Here is a 17,130-nt window from a genome sequence, read left to right on the forward strand (position 1 = left end):
CAACCTGAGCTGAGGTAAAATAGATCAGCATGTCACTCAAAAACCTCAATTCTATCAAAGCCATTTTATTACATTTGGGCTGGTTAAAACATGGATTTCAGGGGAAGCATCAAAAAAATTATAAATCTATCTAAATAATTCGTTATTTCAGTCCTAAGTTGGGCCAAATAGTCCACAGTTATTCTCCTTGCCAAACAATTGACTTGCAATTCTTAGTAGCATACTCAATGGTACAGTGCATTTGCATTCTATCCTTTCATCTTTCATCTTTCATCTTGGTTCCAATCCAGTCAAGACTCCTGGAATGAACACCTATTCTCTCTGGCTGTAAAAATTATACATAAGATTAAGCCGATTTTGTTCCAGCTCTGAACTGGCATGAGATCACAATGCAAAACTACCCACAAATTGGCATGAAGGAGGCAGCCTGACTCAAAGACAAGTATAGCTGATATGGAAAAATACATCACATTGATGCAATAAGATATGGAAAGACTTTTTGTGGGTTAAGGAATGTCATTAGGACCGAAATATCACCTGCATTTAGTACCAGTATACCTACACTGGGGGTGCTTGATGTAAGCAGGATTAGCCAATGGCAAATATAAGGCTCTAATCATCTAACAATATCAATTGGAGAACTGTGTATTAGCTTAAGCGCATTGCAGACCAATTTTCCAACTTCTATCACACACAGCACTTGTATGAACAAAATAACATGTTAATCAATTCATTGTACTTCAGATGTTGCCTATTTCTTTGGCAATTTACCACACTAAACATTCTACCTCATCTAGCTAACATGGCATTTGCTATTTGTTTTGTTAGCTCATTTCTTACTAAAAAAGATGGAAAAAACAAAATCAAAAATTGTGAGCTTTCAAATGTTAAGACAGGAATTTATCTTCAGTTTTGAGAAAGAGTTTACAATACAGCACACTGAGATGCTTGGATGCATTAGTGAACAATAAATGTTTAACCTGAGCCAGGCGCATGTGAAAGGGAAAGTTTGTATTTTCAGACTGATTTTCAGTCAGTTTAAAGAATAGATTATTCAGCTAGGAACCTATAACTACTTAGGAACAATACAAGAGGAAAGGAAAACAAAAAATCTGATTTTCTTGTTAATATTCAGAGTGTCATCTGAATTTGACAACAAATAGAAATGAACGCTACAGTAAGTGAACAGTTCTGGAAAAAAATGTCAAAAGTTAGGATAGTGGAAGTTTCTTCCTTCAAACCTGCATGGACTTCATTTTCGGAATAAAATGTAACAAAAACATTCCTTGAATGCAGTGAATGAGTCAATGATGGCACACTTGTGAGATTTTACCTTAGAATGAACCACATTCAAAATGTACAGAAAATCTTTTTTTTGTCATTGAGCAGGAAACATCTATACTTCAAACTACATTAACTACTCCAAGGAAAAATAAAATACACACGAATACTGATAAGCACAATGAAAGCATTTTCTAAAACTGCCTTTGAGACAGTCTCCAGGCGGCCTTTATAGACAGTTGGTCTCCTGAGGCATCAAGTTTGAATCATTAATTCATTTGCCGGGCTGGCAGGATCATCAGATATAGCTAGTTTTCAATACACAAGAGTTCTATAAGAAGGATTTTACTGCACAGCTTAGTCTCTCTGTTCAGAAGAGCTTACAAGCACAAAAATTCAGACAGATTACAAACCCATTTAAATATCTAAACTTTATTTTCAAAGAGCGAAACACATAGAAACAGGTTATACTTTTTTTATTGAAATGAGTGAATTTGACAGGTCTGGGTAAACCTTCCTGATAAAATAAAACCAGATTCATTGTTACTCTGCTGCTAGGTTTCAGAAAACACTCCTTGTAAAGTCCTTGGATGGATTGAGTGTCTTAAGTATTTCCATCAGGTTAGGTCAAGCCATGATGCAATGTGTGCTTCACTGTTTTTACAAATTGCATATGTTAAAAGGAGTCTAAAAATGTTTACCAGATAATAGGAGTGAGCACAACACAAGTCAAACCTTCACTAACTGGGTTGGTTAGATGTGATCTGGGGCACAGCCAGGATTTTATCAGCTTGCTTCAGATTTTGGATTTCTTGAAAAATGGATAATCGCATTCTTTGACAAGAAATACAGTCCCACGCTTGAGAAAAATCTTGGCACAGAATTTCCAATAACACTATTGAATTTATCCCAATAGTTAAATGGCTCAAAACTGTGACTGAGTTTGGCTGGGTTTTAGCTCAGACCACACCAGCCAATTAATCTGAAATGCTGTCTATTTGTTCATTTCTACCAGGTAAATAATGATTTTAGCAGTTGGGTTCTTCAAACATCACAGTATAGGAATGTGCTTTTATATAATGTCTTTCCATTTTAATGCTTGGCCTGGTATTAGATTAAATAAATCAGTTTTTCAGATTCTTTGCACATCCTAGTGTATACCATTTTCCTTATGTATTCTTGTGTTAGGATATTTTCACAAAAATATCATTTGAACCAGTTGAAAGCACTTCAGTAGCAGGCCTTAATGCAGCTCCTTTGAGTGGCAATATTTTCATTTAATGGCTCCTTTGAGTGGTAGTCAGACTATGAATACTTGATTTAAATGCGAAGATTACATTACCACAACCATTACTTTTTCTGATACAGGACTGGCACCTTTATTATGGAAGTTCAATCATTTTAGATTACTTAGCTGGCAGTATGGAGTACCTCTACCAGTCTTGGCTGGGCAACCACAATTTTCAGGCCCTGCCTAATTGCACATATAACAGCTATTCATTGTACTAACACTGGCCGAGTATACTTATTTAATTCTTTATTGTACACAACATAACAACACAAAGTTGTTTTATCTGTACAGCATTTGCCTGAAAACAAAAGGCATTTACCATTGTCACTGAAAAGAAAATTACAGCTCAATTTTTAAAAAATATCAATTTATTAAGTAGTCCATAAATAGGCTTTTTTTCTTTTAAGATGCAGGAAACCATATTTCCTTGGTCAAAGGCTTCTGTGAAACAATTTCACTTAATTATCCCCATACTCCAGAACCAGAAAGCCAATCCTAAAGCAGGATAAGGCATTGGTGCTAAATCGTGCTTTACCTTCATGTCTTTCGGTGCTGCCTGTTGATTTCTATCGAAGAATTGCGTGCATGAGCCAGTTCCATTACCACCTTGCTGGAAATGCCATCAAACAGAAAGACAAGCATAGAATTCCCAAACTGTTACAAGGCAGTATTTCTTCACTAAAATAGTTAAAATGTCACACAGTGCTTTCCATTATCCACTCAGAACTTGAAAAAGTGGCTTTCCCACTATCAGCATCAGAGTTTTCTAACTGTAATAACATCCCATTCATTGACATGCTCCTTTTTGACCACAGGCTGCTAATCTTTTGTGAATGAGTATAGCAATGATACTCTGATAAATCTCCATTGAGTGAGTATCTCCTCTTAGCTCTGCTCGTTTCTGTTGGCAGAGTAAGATATTTAATGGACTTTGATTGTGCTCGTCTAAAAGTGGGAGTCTCTTTCAGAGAAATTGGAGCACAAGAGGGCTTCTGTATAATTGCAGTATTTTCCCTTTTCTTTTTGGATGACTCGACATTGGTGAAAGCTTCCATTGGTTTTTCGACACTTGACTTTGGCCCAGCCTTTCTTTTCAGCTTTTGAGATGCAGTAACACCCGAAGTCCAGTCAGGTGGCACGATGGAGGTAGTGGTAGCACAGTCCTGGCTCACGGCAGAATCTGATGGTTGTGGTTTGGGATCTTTATGATATTGTGTGTTGTCTTCATGCCCCATGATTACTTTAGAATTTGAGTGGGCTAATATTCCACTACACATTTGTAAATGAGCTCCATTTGTCTGAGAATAGACATTGCTGACCTTAGTCATCTTGTGTGGGTCATTATTGTTGCACACCTTGTATCTAATCATTAGTATGATAATGAAGACCAAGACAGAGGCCACAATAATTCCACCGATTATAATTATCATGGTTCCTCCCAGAAACTGAGATGGCATAAAATGGCAGCGAACATAATCCTGGTGTGTGGTAAATTGTATGCAGCCAACAACCCTGGTAGCTGTGAGAGAGGTGATACCGTCATCGTAGATTGCTAAGACACATAAGTCATATTGTGTTCCTGCAGCCAGGTTAGTAACAAGGAAACTTTTGCTTGTGGAAGGAATCATTCTGAGAGACAATACATGGACTTAATTAGTGGATCTTTAAACACTTCATTCTCTTAATTAGCAAAAACAGCTCTATTTTTGTTACTATAATCGAATAAATTTGAGGTGTCTTGGGGCCAAATAACCACACTTAGCTGTGGGCATAGCTGTACCATATTTTAAATTGTAAAAACCTAAAAAAAAACTCATTGACAGACTTACAAATCACATTACCAGATTTTTTTTTAAAAAGCCATGCTCTCATTTGAAGTTGAAAGGGAATTTTTAAAATCTGCTCTCAGGACAAAAAAAAAACAATCTTTAAATATACATGAAAGTGAACTACAAAGCAAATGAATCAATTACTGAGGAAGTCATTGTCTGATTGATTTTGTATGTCTTAAACTGAAGTGTTTTTTGCAGCTTTTTGTTAAGTGTCTTCACACAAGAGTCAACCTTTTGCAGACAGACGTGAACTGTGATGTGCCAGCATGCACAGAATAAAGTAAGATTATAGCACAGGATTAAGGATCAGTATGGTATTATAAGAGCTTTACACTTGCTTGTTTATTACCATGCAAAGGAAAGCATTGCATTAATAATTGACCATATCCTTACAAAGTTCACATGAAGCTGTAATGTGACAGTGGTTTCACCTCTGCTAATGTACCATAATAAAACACTGCATTAAGAAAATCAATACAGGACCAACTGATTAAGTACTAAACTAGAGTGCAGAAACAGCTGAAAGAGCTTACCTGTAAACAAGGGAGTCATCATAAGAACCATTATACTGAATCTGGAACATACGAATACCAGGGATATTATGTTGCAAATTAAATTTAATAAGTGCAGATGACGATGAGGTTTCAGCAACTGCCACCCTCTTTTCTGGTTTGGTCTTAGTGTCACTAACACTATTACTGGTGTTTGAACCAGACTTAGTAGATGTAGAAATGTCTGAAGAGCCAGGATCAGGCTCATGAATGTGATTTGTACTGTTGACTAAATGCGGGAGTTTGATTATATGAAGTTCCACCACTGCAGTGGTATCTCCAGCAGCATTTGAAGCAATGCAGGTGAAAGTACCTGTATCTTTGACAGTAGTTATGAGGATGTCTAAGGTTCCATTATTATATAAAGCTGTCCGCGACGAATTTGAAATGAGCTTGCCTTCAGGTGAGGTCCAGTGGATAGAAGGGTCTGGGTCCCCAATGGCTTTGCACTTCAGTGTTGCACGTTGACCTTCTAAAACTCTGAGTTCATGTGTATAGCGAGTAATCAGAGGTTGATCACAGATAAATTCTTCTTCTGGAATTGACCAAAAGTATCGGCCCGTTAGATGTGGAGGTGAGGCACAGGTCTCCAGGTCATCATCTCTTGAAAGACGGCGCAGCCAGAGTAACTCACAGTTGCAATGCAAGGGGTTACCTCCAAAACTTAATGTAAAACTTGGTGGGTTCAAGAGTCCTGAATTGGCTAGTATCTGAACTCTAGTAAATAAAGGGTCAGGTGGCAGCTTCCGCAATTTATTGGATGTCATATCCAATCGAGTCAACTTGTGAAGATGGGAGAAGGTCCCCTCATCAATTTGTTCAATCATGTTATGGTCCATGCTGAATGTATGCAAGTTGACCATCTTCTGAACTGCTTCCCAGGGGATAGATTTTAAATTATTATAGGATACATCCAACTCCTCAAGAGACAATAAAATATCATTAAAAGCTTCGGAGGAAATGTCAATTAGTTGATTGTTATTGACTACTAAATGGTGAAGGTTTGAAAGTCCACTAAATATGTCATTTGTGATCTGGGTTAGCCTGTTGCTGTTCAAATGTAAGGCCCGCAGATTGCGCAGGTCTGCAAATGCTTGTGGTGCAACATAATTTATGGTATTCCTTGACAATGTAAGGTCAACCAGGCTGGTCATGTTAGCAAAGTCTTTTCTTTTAATGATTGTAATGAAATTATCTCCTAAACGTAACTCCACTGTCCTTCTGTCAATGTTTGATGGGACAAAGAGAAGTCCTTTTTTGGCACAAAGAGTTGCAAGGTTTGGAGACAGATTCTGACAGATACAACGCTTGGGACAGACCTGGGCCTTCACTGTCATACCAATTAACAGCAGATAAAAAAGCAGTTTTTCCATTGTAAATCAGGTTAACTAGCCTGGAACAGAAACAGAATGTTTAGACAATAAATGGAAGAAACAATAACCATTCATTCATCATGAATACTTCAGTCCACTTGTTCTAAAGCATTTTCAAAACCAAAGACTATTAAAGGGATTGTTCTGAATAATTCTCAATGCAAAAGCATTGATATTCCTTCAAACTATTGAGCAGCATGATGATGCAGTATGCTGATGTTCCAATCCATTACATAATGGAACAACCAGAGATAAGTTTGCTCTTGGAATACTCTATATGGTGGGTCCCCAAACTTGGCTGAGAAATGCTCTTAAAACCTATTTATTCACTAGGGAAAATTAGAAAGCAAAGCACCCTAGCTGACTTTGGTAAACCCTCTAATTGTGGGGTCAGTATCAACTTTTAACAGGAACTTTATTGTAGATTATCCACAGCACCTTGTACTCAATTAGTACCGCAGTTGTAAGATGTAAAGGGAATTTGGTCAAATAAGTGTCTTAAAATGCAGGTGATAATGTTGAAAAACTTTTCAAAATTATAGCACATTGTTAATAAGTTAATGCAATATTGATTATATCTACACATCCAGATTCCATACAACAGAGACATCTATCCAACTATTAACCACACTGTCTGAAATGGCAACTGAGAGCCCTTAAAGACAAATTTAGGTTCTATGAAGGTAACTGAATTTAAGTTTCTTATAAAAACTAATAGTACATTGGAAATGTGATGTACTCCACTGAAAAATAATTTGTTCCTTGTTATAATTTTTACTTCTAAAATGCGGTGTAAAAATGTGATGATAGGAATCTGAATGATAAACAAAATGCTAAATACACTAGCAAATCTCCCATTGCATTGCTCATAGTGAGTTGGATGTTTTGAGAGAACAAGATTATTATCAGGATACCTGATTTATCAACATTCAGTCGTGAGAGCTGGGGCCTGAGAAAGGGTCCGGGTATGCACTCTAGAGGGGATATTGGGAACACTTCAGCAAGTACTGGCTTCTGGAATCACTGGAAGAGACATCTGAACATATCAGAGGACAAAATTCCACGATAAAGACACTTCGAGAGTAGTCTTGGAATCAATGAGCACTGGAAATTAAGTCTTGGGAATTTTGAAGGGTTCCAGGATCTGAGAAGGGAGGGAAGTTTTAGATTAAACTTAAGCGGGGAAGCAGTCTTAAGTGCTTTTAGGGCAGCAAGCAGGCAGAACTGAGGGTTGTTGGGGTTGAATAATACTGGGGGCAAGATCTAGGAGACTAGTAAGGGGTCCAGAAGATGGCATCTAAGCTACTCTTTGCCTCTTTTAGGACATGAGGCCCCAATTTCCCCTCCCTTCTCCATCACTGTAGCCTCGCCTCCACTCTTGATTCATCAGCAACTTCTCTTCCACCATCAGAATCAGACATCTCATCCAACTGCTCCCTCCATTTTCAAGCAGCTCCTGTTTTTGTGTTCTGCTGCAAAGCATCTAGCTCACTGTGAGTTTGCTGATTCATACAACCTTAAACAAACATATATTTCCATAAAGAAACATAAATGATCTCATGAAACATTCAAACATGTATTGTTTATGCAGCTTCCCAGTTTTTAATTTTTAAAAATCACTTAAGCTCTAAAATGATTCCGAAGAAAAAAGATTTTTTTGACTGAGGAAACAAAAATACATTTCCTGTAAACAATCTTTGGCGAGAAATAAAATGGAATAAAAAGGAACCATAGCTGTTTGTAATCACAGCTATATTAAATCACAGTCTAGTCGAGCATTTCATAACTGAAAAGTGTTAATATCTGAATGAAACCTGCTCAAAATAAATGTTTGAGAAATTAATTTTCAGTCATTTTAAAATCTTAGGAGCAAAGAAATTGATTAACCCCTTAGAGGGTAATTTGAAAAGTCCTTCTGTTTCAACCAATAAAGTATTCTGGGAAATTCTGCAACCTACACATGCTTAGAATCGACAGGTATGGATAAAATTCCCATCCAACTGTTTGAGGAAAAAACTATCCAGTTGAAATTCAATTTTTTGAGTAAGGCTTTTGAAATCTTAATTAAACTATTGAAAGGTGCAAACAATAATTCAATGGATAATTAATCCCGTGTTTGTGTGCATTTTGTTTAATTTTCTTTAAAACTAAATTTTGGACATTAAACAATTAAGTTACTAAGAAAAAGTCAGACATTTTTCCTTTAAAATTATCTTTAATAATTCATTTAGTTCTTCAACAAACATAGTGTAAAATGATGTTTAGATAAAATGTTTTTCATTATGCCTCTTATAAGAATTTCCATTATAAGTGATAAATTGGCAGTTCAATGTAAACTGTTAACATGAGAAGTATGTCTGAAAAACTTGACCCAAGAAGGAAGGTTTACTGGCAGGTAAGAGCATGCTATATGCAAGATGATTAATTTGCAAATGATGTAGCAAATGAAATGATAACATCAAGTTCACAAAGATGTCTGCTGATTATTTTAAAGGAATAATGTGTGCATGCTATATATTTAGTGTCTACCATAAAACTGAATGTTTATATTTAGCTATCTCAAAACAATTTTGCAAAAGACTGGACCTAATTTTTCTCTGTGTCCTCTATTTCACAGAATTCAGCATTTCAGAAAGGAACTGTCGCTGATTTGATGGTTAATTTCTAATTATCACTCTGAGGTTAAATGGAAAATGTATGGCTGGAGTTAATGTAATACAAGGCCTTAATATGTCATTAAGAACTTCAAATAGTGTAATTAAAAGTCTCCAGTTTAACAAATAGTTTCATTCATAGCTGCAGAGGAATTGTAATGACAGGCATTCTAAATTACAGAAATGTAGGTAAGACACAGATACAATACAGCATTAATATTCATTATGTTCAAACACCTTTTCTAGCATTCCAACTAGTAATGTGATTATTTCAAAAATTTTTGAAGCAGCCACAGTGCAGTTGAAATTCCACTGCGTGCTGCTCAGTAGCAATATCAGAGGCAGTTCAGCAGTGTTAAAATTTTTCATAACCTGTTATATTTGAACAATCTACTAGCACAGCTGTATCCAACAGTAATAAGGATTTAAATTTACAATACTCTTTCAGACCCTGCTGGGATGTGACAGATCACACAGTGTATCAAAAAGAAAACAAAATATGATTTTCAATATTATTTTTGAAATATAATGAATGAAATTAATGAACTTGCAGAAGGATAAAACTGAGGAAAGCAATTGACAGAAAGTCTCAATCCTGTTCCAAATAATTCTTGTGAATTTAACTGCAGTCTTAATCTCTAAGCTGTCTCTCCTATTGCACTGTTGCATATTTGTTGTTGTTTAAATAAAGCTGAGACCTTTAAAAGCTGGTTATTATAATGTAAAAGACAATTACTAAATTAAACTGAAGATCAATCAGATTCAGGTTTTGATCAATTAAATTCATGATTATCTAACTATGCACCAGTGACTGACTGGTGATGCCATCGGCTTGCTGCTGTGGTATGAATTACAACTCAGATATGATTCTAAGCATTAATCACAGATATGTTTTGTGCAACTCTGGTAATATCATTTATTGCTGATTTGCCACATTAGGGCTGCAAATCCATATTTTCTAAATTAAATGTCACCCATATAATTGTTGAGTAAACTAAAATTATTTGTCAGAGTTCCTAGTCACTATATCTTACAAAGGTAGAGATTTTCTATGGTGAGGTAATGGCAAAATGGTAGATAGTTATGATAAATTAAATTACCTTAGAAACATTGGTTCAGGTAAGAAGATATGGAATCACTCCAACAAATATGCTACCACTATGCGAAAGCTTCCTTCCAGTTCATTTCTATTTAGAGATTCTCAAACTAATATGCTAAACAGTATGTTTATCTGAAATCTTGAGCTTTTTACTCTTTCCACTTGTAAATATGAAAATGGACATTCACAGCGTTTAACTGGGCAGATATTTCCCAACCTGAATTACCCAAGCATAGTCAAATTCAAGCATCCATGAAAAAAATCAGAAATGGTCTAATTCAGGGTTCTTAGGCTTTCACTCCTAGAAAACCCTCTTGATAACATTGCTTCCTGACTGTAGATCAATCTGAAATCTAGCAGGATGTCCAGTTTGGATCATCTAGTTTCAAGTTTTCTAACCTAGAGGTGACAGGCATATAGTGAGATATTTTATGAGTTCTTCTCTCTTCTGCTTATGTACATGGCCAATTGGCAGTTTTGCTGGTCAAAGCTTAGCAGTGCTCCATTTTTCTAAGATCGTGGGTGCCTTTTTAAAATAAATATTCTTTCTGCTTTTTTTTCTTTGATCGATCTAATTGCATTTCTATTGAAGTTAATAACTGTAACTAGAGATCAACATTTTTGATGACCTTAATTTAAATGGATCCAAATTCTCATAGTTGCCTGAAGTTTCACCTTGGATGGGTGCAAGTGCACACAATTTCATTATGTTCTATTTTTAAAAGCTCAAAGACCGAAAAAATATAAAACAACACTGGCGAATTAAAATTCACTGACATCTGAATGTTTATACAATTTAAAGAGTTACATTGTTTAGCAAGGTAATTTTACAAGATGAAAGATCCACTAAACCAAATCAAAGTTCCACTATGGTGGTAGCAATAGAGTTTTGCATCATTGTTCGAGTCTAGCTCACCTTGTTAAAGCTTCATGGCTATTTCAAATACTTTATTATTATAGATGCTATATACCACCAACATACTAGATCTTGCTCATTGTCTCCCCTCTACCCCTTAGAAATGGCTTTTAGGTAGGTCACATATGCGGATTGCATTGACAATTATCTCATGTGTGGCACTATGCTATAATATGATGTGGGCCATGGATTGTGGGATATTAAATCAGGTTTCAATTCGGCTTGTCTTTTCTCATTTGTTGAATTGAAATTGAGGCTATAACCAACCAGTTCAGTGAGAACTATATATTTTCCATTTGATGGTAAAAAAAAACATCTCATACCAGATACTTTAAATGTATTTTAGAATTGCCTTGGGTCATTTAAATATATCTACATTTAGAAGTATTAGGACATTGGAAAGTGCCAACAAATGTAATACAGAAAACTTCCAAGCAGGATTAACATTTCCCAAGCATTTGGAACCTTCTGGAGATTATTTAAGGAATTGTCACTGAATCAGCTTCAGGACAAAAGGGGAATCGACTGACTGAGTGACAGTAATTAGAAAAGGTAAAGGAAGAACATTTAAATGAGCATAAAGAGAACTATTTACACAATGAGATCTAGAATGAAGAGCAAAATAATTAGAAAAATGTAAAATCCGTATGGAGAGAAACTGTTGCAAAACATAAACAATGAGACCATGGAAATAGAAAACAAGACCTGAGAGAATTAGAGAGGAAAGAGTAGTAAGAAGGAAGGTAAAATAAAGGGAAAAGTGGATTTGCAATGCAATAAATACTTTGAAAACAAATAAGTGAGGCTATAATGCAGAAAGAAGTTAAAATTTTCAAAGACATAGTAACTGTCAAAGGAACGAAAACGAATGAATGTGAATTAGCTTTCAACTACGGTCAATGTCTCTAGGAATCTGGGCACTGAGCATTCGCAGCTATTGATAATGTTGGGCATTTGAGACTTTCATAGTAACAGGATATTTATATCACTAAGACACTATGATAACACTGCACCTGCCTTCCTAAATTCCAGTGACCTGTATTTAGTTGCCAACTGACTGCACAGCTACATACAAAAGCCCACGCCAACCATAACTGCTAAGCAGGTTTGTTTCTCATTCAACATTTTAATTAAGATCAAGTTCCTTCAAGTTCTGGATTGATACTGATTTGTAGCAACGTACCATGATATTGTGCTTAGGAGGAAGAATGGATCTCAAATGGACTGGGAAAAGTTGTTGGAATGGCATGCAGACATCAGAAGGTCAGAACAACTGTTTTCCGGTGCACTGACCCTATTGTCTTAAAATCATTCATGCTATAGTAACTTTACAGAAATCAGCTTAGTAATGCTGCAACCAGAAGAACACAGATTCATTGTAGCACTGCCTCTCCATTTTTGAATGCAGGCTGCACAATTTTTGATAAGCAGTTGTTTGTATTAGCTGTTTGTGTAGTGACAGAACATATTTGTGACACTGAAGAGTAAGGTTTGTAAATATTACATGCTTAAGTTAAAATTTTTGATCAGATTTAATTTTTTCTCTTTGATGATGTTTGATGCTGCAGTAGGTAGATGAGTGCGGTTGATATATTCCATTCATTTAGCACTTATGCTGGAAATGTAGTAATCTAGGCCAGGCCGTCAGCACACATCATTTTACTTAATGGCAGAGCTTGTTTTTAAATAGCATCAGTCACAGAAATGCCACAATGATTCATTTTGCAATGTCCTTGTAAAGAACGTACAACAAGGCCTAAAATATTTAAAAGATCACACCTTAAGAGGGCACAGGATAGTTCAGACGGATGCATATTCATTAACTAAATTAATCTGTGGCCATGACGAATTAATGTGACACTTTGGGTTGAATAATATCAAGATTAGTTTTGTTGCACTTTCAAGCAATACTGCTGTTTGTCCCTTTTGGATTAATTAACACAAGTAAGCCACTAAAGTATTGTCAATCTGAGCACTGATGTCCAACACATAAGATAAACTGTCACCTTTGAAGTTTCCGGCAGTAATAATCTTGTCTCATTCAAGCTTCCTGAGTTATTCAGCTGACAAGGATGTCACTGTCTTTTTCTAATGCTGAAGAGGCATAACCTGAAATCTAGCACCACCAGGCAGCAAAGTCCAAGCTGCAGTTTTGCCATGAATTGGTAATGTCAGTGACACAATATGTTGATATGCAGCAACTAAGTATTGACTTAAAAGGTAGATGGGTCCATAATCAACTGTTCAAATTTAAACGTGAATGTGAGCCATTTTCAGACTGTTTTGTTGGCTGAAAAATGCTACCTTGTCACCACAGATCTTTTGCTAGAAAAGAACTATTTTCTTTAAAAAAATGATTACATCTACACAATATTGGTCAACAGTGCCAAATGAGCATTAGGGCTTTGAATAATTCAGTTGTTACAATATGACATTTAATATTTATGAGGCAAGTCTAGAGCAATTGATCTTGTTAACCTCTGTAAGCATTGCTGGACCATATTAGTAAAGATCATAAACTGGGGCACAGAATAAGAGGTAAATTAACACAATAACTTGTCTAAAAAGCCACCAGCATCTTGGCTATTGCCCCACTGTTCTGAGCAATCAGCAATTAGGTAATGTCAGAACAAAAACGTAAATCAGAAATGGGTTTGGTTAGCAAACTGAATAGCAATATTCCTTGACATAAGGTGGACATTTAATATTCCTTTCTATAAGGATTTACTATTTTTGTTGATATGAGGATAATTATTAATTCACAGGGGACTTATGTGACAGAGGGAGACATCATTATCGGAAAACTCTTGCTTAAAACCCTTCCTATACGTAGAAAAGGGTAGTCATAAACATGGTGGTTTTTCATTAAAGGAAACTTCAACCATATTTTAAACTGAAATGTCAGTCCTCTCCCTTGTCTCTTTTTTACCATCGTCATGGAACCTAGGGCTGCACACACGTATGTTATTCGGGCTCCCTTTGTATGTAACCAGCAGACGCATGCCCCAAATAACACCGGACCTCAGCAGAATTGCAGTACGGTAAACGACAGCTGTTTTTTTTTACCTCGTTGCACTAGAGAGGTGTTTACAGCGCTCTTACCTTCGGGTACTGTAATGTAATGGCACTGCAGACTTAGTTTTTTGCAGCTTTGAAAATAAGCTTTTTTCTCCCTCTGGCATAGTTTCTTAGCTTAATATCACTGATTACCTTCAGTCTCTAAACAGGCCACTTGCTGATACCAACTCGAGGTGGTGGGGGCGGCGGGGGGGAGGTGTGGAAGAGGGGACAAAAGTAAGTATTCTTTATTAATTCGGTCGATTTACATGGACTGTTTTATAACGCGGGGGGGGGGGGGGAGTCGAGATAATCAGCAGTGCATCTCTGCTTTATTTTACAGAAGCATGTTTCCAAATTCTTCAGTGCAAAGGGTCAGTAAAAGCTGATCTGTCGAGCGTCGCGTTTCAATTAAATTTCCCTAAATAGCCTGCGGAATTAATCCATTCGATTTCGGCGTGCTAAGTGTAGTTCTACAGTAATAATTTTAAACAGCAGATGCACTTGGAAAACACTCTTGCGCCGCATTTAGTCCATACACTCGAGCTAGCATCCGAAAGGCTGCACTGACCTTGTAACGTACCTGTCTCAAGTTAAAAAACCTGCCGGTGGATCTTCCCTTGCGATGCAGCATGAACACCTTGAACAGTACACGATGGCCATTAGACACTGAACACTGCTCACTACAGCGAAAATAATTTAAAATAAAAACCCAGTGCGATTCGCTGCTAAATAAACCCCGAATATGTTACAGATTGCACTGAAGGTTAAACCAAAAACATATCATAAGTGAAAACAGATATGACAAAAATGCCAAAATCGAAGAGTTACCTTTAAGGTCGAACATCAGCCCTGCCCAGTTAGCTAAGGATCAGGGTAAGTGTGTCTTCTCACTCATCATCGCTTTCCCATTTCAAGTCACTATTAAAATCTCTCGAATCTACACAGTGTACTGTTCTCTATGGCGATGTGCTCCAAAAGGGCCATTTCTTAAAGCAACCAAATCAAAAGACAAGAGCAAAATGCCATCCGTATGTAGAAAACACCTTCACTTCAGAGATTTACATAAATCCTCACAGTTAAACTTCAAGATACACATTTTCCAGGGCGCCGCGAACAGCAGAGATATGTTTCCACCGTCCATTCAGCGCCGATGTGGCTATCCTGATATATACAGTAGGAATCGAGAGCAGCTTTTCTCTGCATCAAGCAAGCTGCTCTATTAGCTGAGCAAACGTCTCTGCAGTGAGAGCGATCAAGTGGCTGAGATGGGAAAGTCAGATCAAATCTCAGCAGGCAGAATTGCACCGTTGCACCTAGTACTTCCCCCAGCGCAGCCTCCACGCTGAGTTAATCCTCAGAGTGATCGAGTGCCACATTATCTGCCCCCGTCTCACGTACGGATGGACTTCAGAAAGCTCTCGGCCACTTTCGCTTTGTAAGAAGGACCGCTGGCCAACAACTTCGTGCTAAATCAGTGTCATTCTAATTGTGTGTAAACAATAACAAATACAAGCCTTGGCGTACTCCATGCGCTTTCAAAGAGGTAGAGGCAAGGGTTTGCACTACTGATGGTGGCATTCCATCAAGTCCGCTGCAAGGGTGGGTTCCTTCTTGAGCAGAGCAAAAACCTTGTATCAATGGTCAGGAGGCGGAGGGAATAGAGGAGGAATCGCTCAGGCTACTTCTGTCTGCTGACTGTCACTCAGGGAAACTTGTTAAGAAATGCTTTCAAGCTTAGTGTCTTTTTAGGTTCTGTGGACAAAAAAAAATAGGATATTGCTGTGCGGAAAAGAGACGGTAAGAACAAGTCACACTGGGGAATGTCCTACAATAAAAGGTCACGAATGCAAATTGTCAAATCTCCCTTCTGAGATGAAAGGAATTGTGCAGAGAGACCCTGAAAGATTTCTGGCTGCATGAGTGACAGAGGAACACGGCCCCTTGCGGGAAAAAAAGGCGCCTCCTTTAATTAACTGAGGAAGCGGGGCTTTGGAACATCCCTGTTCTGGCTTGAGTGTTTCTATTTTCTCCAACAGTTTGACAGTCTAAACACATTTGAGGGTTAGGCTGAATAAACACTCCTACTTTTCTATTGAAAATATTTTGGATCCAGACATGATTAAAAGGAATAACATTCTGAAAGAAGATAGAAGAGATCATAGGTTGTTTTCCACATCCTTAACACTCTTTGTGTAGCCACATCCTACAATTCCAACAGAGCAACAAGGGGGAGTCGGCCTCGAAGTCTAGGACCGGCAGCTTCCTGAAAAGGATCTATATTAATATAACAGGCTATTCTTTTCCTGGGTCCTGCAGTATCACATGCTTTCTGATTGAGAAAGCAATAATTCCAAACGTGGCCTAATTTTAAATCCCTTGTCTCTGTCATTTGGAGATTAATTAGGATTACCTGAAAGGCTAATTTGTCTCAGTTAACAGAAATGGACATAGGACATTAGGTCATTCTAATTTTGGCTCAGTATTGTTTTAATACTTGAAAATGCTGCTGAAATGTTAGCCTTGGATTTAATTATTTTGTATTGCTATATTTTTATGGACCATATGCTTTTCACTTTCTCAGTTAATTTACTCTGCACTGTGCCTCAGGTTTTATTAGTATGGGACTGTTTCAATGTAAGAAACTGGTTTTACAGTTACAACCTGACCAACTTTTTATGTAAATAAAATCATGCTTGGTATCTGAATGGCATGAAACATCTGAGGAGCTGAGCTATTTGTTCTGTGCTTCAACTGTATTAACATGCATGGAAACATGTTTTCAATTCTTTGCTGATTCTGCAAGAAGCCTCCTTGCTTCTTCATTTACTTTGTTTTTAAAAATAGCTTACTGATATGCACTACCGTATAAATGTTTAATCTAATGGGTCTGTAAATTGTTATTATCTCTTTAGAAGAACTGGTTATTATATTACAATGTAACAAAACACTTATGTATAAATTCATGTTAATGCTAAGATTCGGCATGCATTAGATGTTAACATCATGTATGCATATATAACTGAATTAATTACTTTAAAATATTTCATTTATTTTCTGCACTGTGCCTTCGTAG

General features: G+C 36.9%; 1 protein-coding gene across 2 annotated transcripts; it reads right to left on the minus strand.

Annotated features, from left to right (window-relative positions):
• Positions 1-1,697: 1,697 nt before the first annotated feature.
• lrfn5a (leucine rich repeat and fibronectin type III domain containing 5a) lies at positions 1,698-15,300 on the minus strand. 2 transcript variants are annotated; one of them, XM_041215276.1, is made up of 4 exons: positions 14,886-15,300; positions 14,638-14,694; positions 4,938-6,348; positions 1,698-4,201 (listed from the first exon to the last, which is right to left on the minus strand). In XM_041215276.1, exons 3-4 carry the CDS (start codon positions 6,326-6,328, stop codon positions 3,268-3,270), a joined length of 2,325 nt encoding a protein of 774 aa, XP_041071210.1. In that variant the 5' UTR covers positions 6,329-6,348; positions 14,638-14,694; positions 14,886-15,300; the 3' UTR covers positions 1,698-3,267. The 2 variants fall into 2 exon arrangements, with proteins under 2 accessions (XP_041071210.1, XP_041071209.1); XM_041215275.1 differs by lacking the exon at positions 14,638-14,694.
• Positions 15,301-17,130: the final 1,830 nt, after the last annotated feature.

Source organism: Carcharodon carcharias, chromosome 20 (genome assembly GCF_017639515.1).
Source record: "Carcharodon carcharias isolate sCarCar2 chromosome 20, sCarCar2.pri, whole genome shotgun sequence".
NCBI classification, from domain to species: domain Eukaryota; kingdom Metazoa; phylum Chordata; class Chondrichthyes; order Lamniformes; family Lamnidae; genus Carcharodon; species Carcharodon carcharias.

Excerpts from the sequence above, each read along its gene's own strand:
- lrfn5a (XM_041215275.1), bottom strand. The coding sequence starts at position 6,328 with ATGGAAAAACTGCTTTTTTATCTGCTGTTAATTGGTATGACAGTGAAG. Across the intron at positions 4,202-4,937 it reads GATGACTCCCTTGTTTACAG|AATGATTCCTTCCACAAGCA; the intron begins GTAAGCTCTTTC and ends ATTGTCTCTCAG.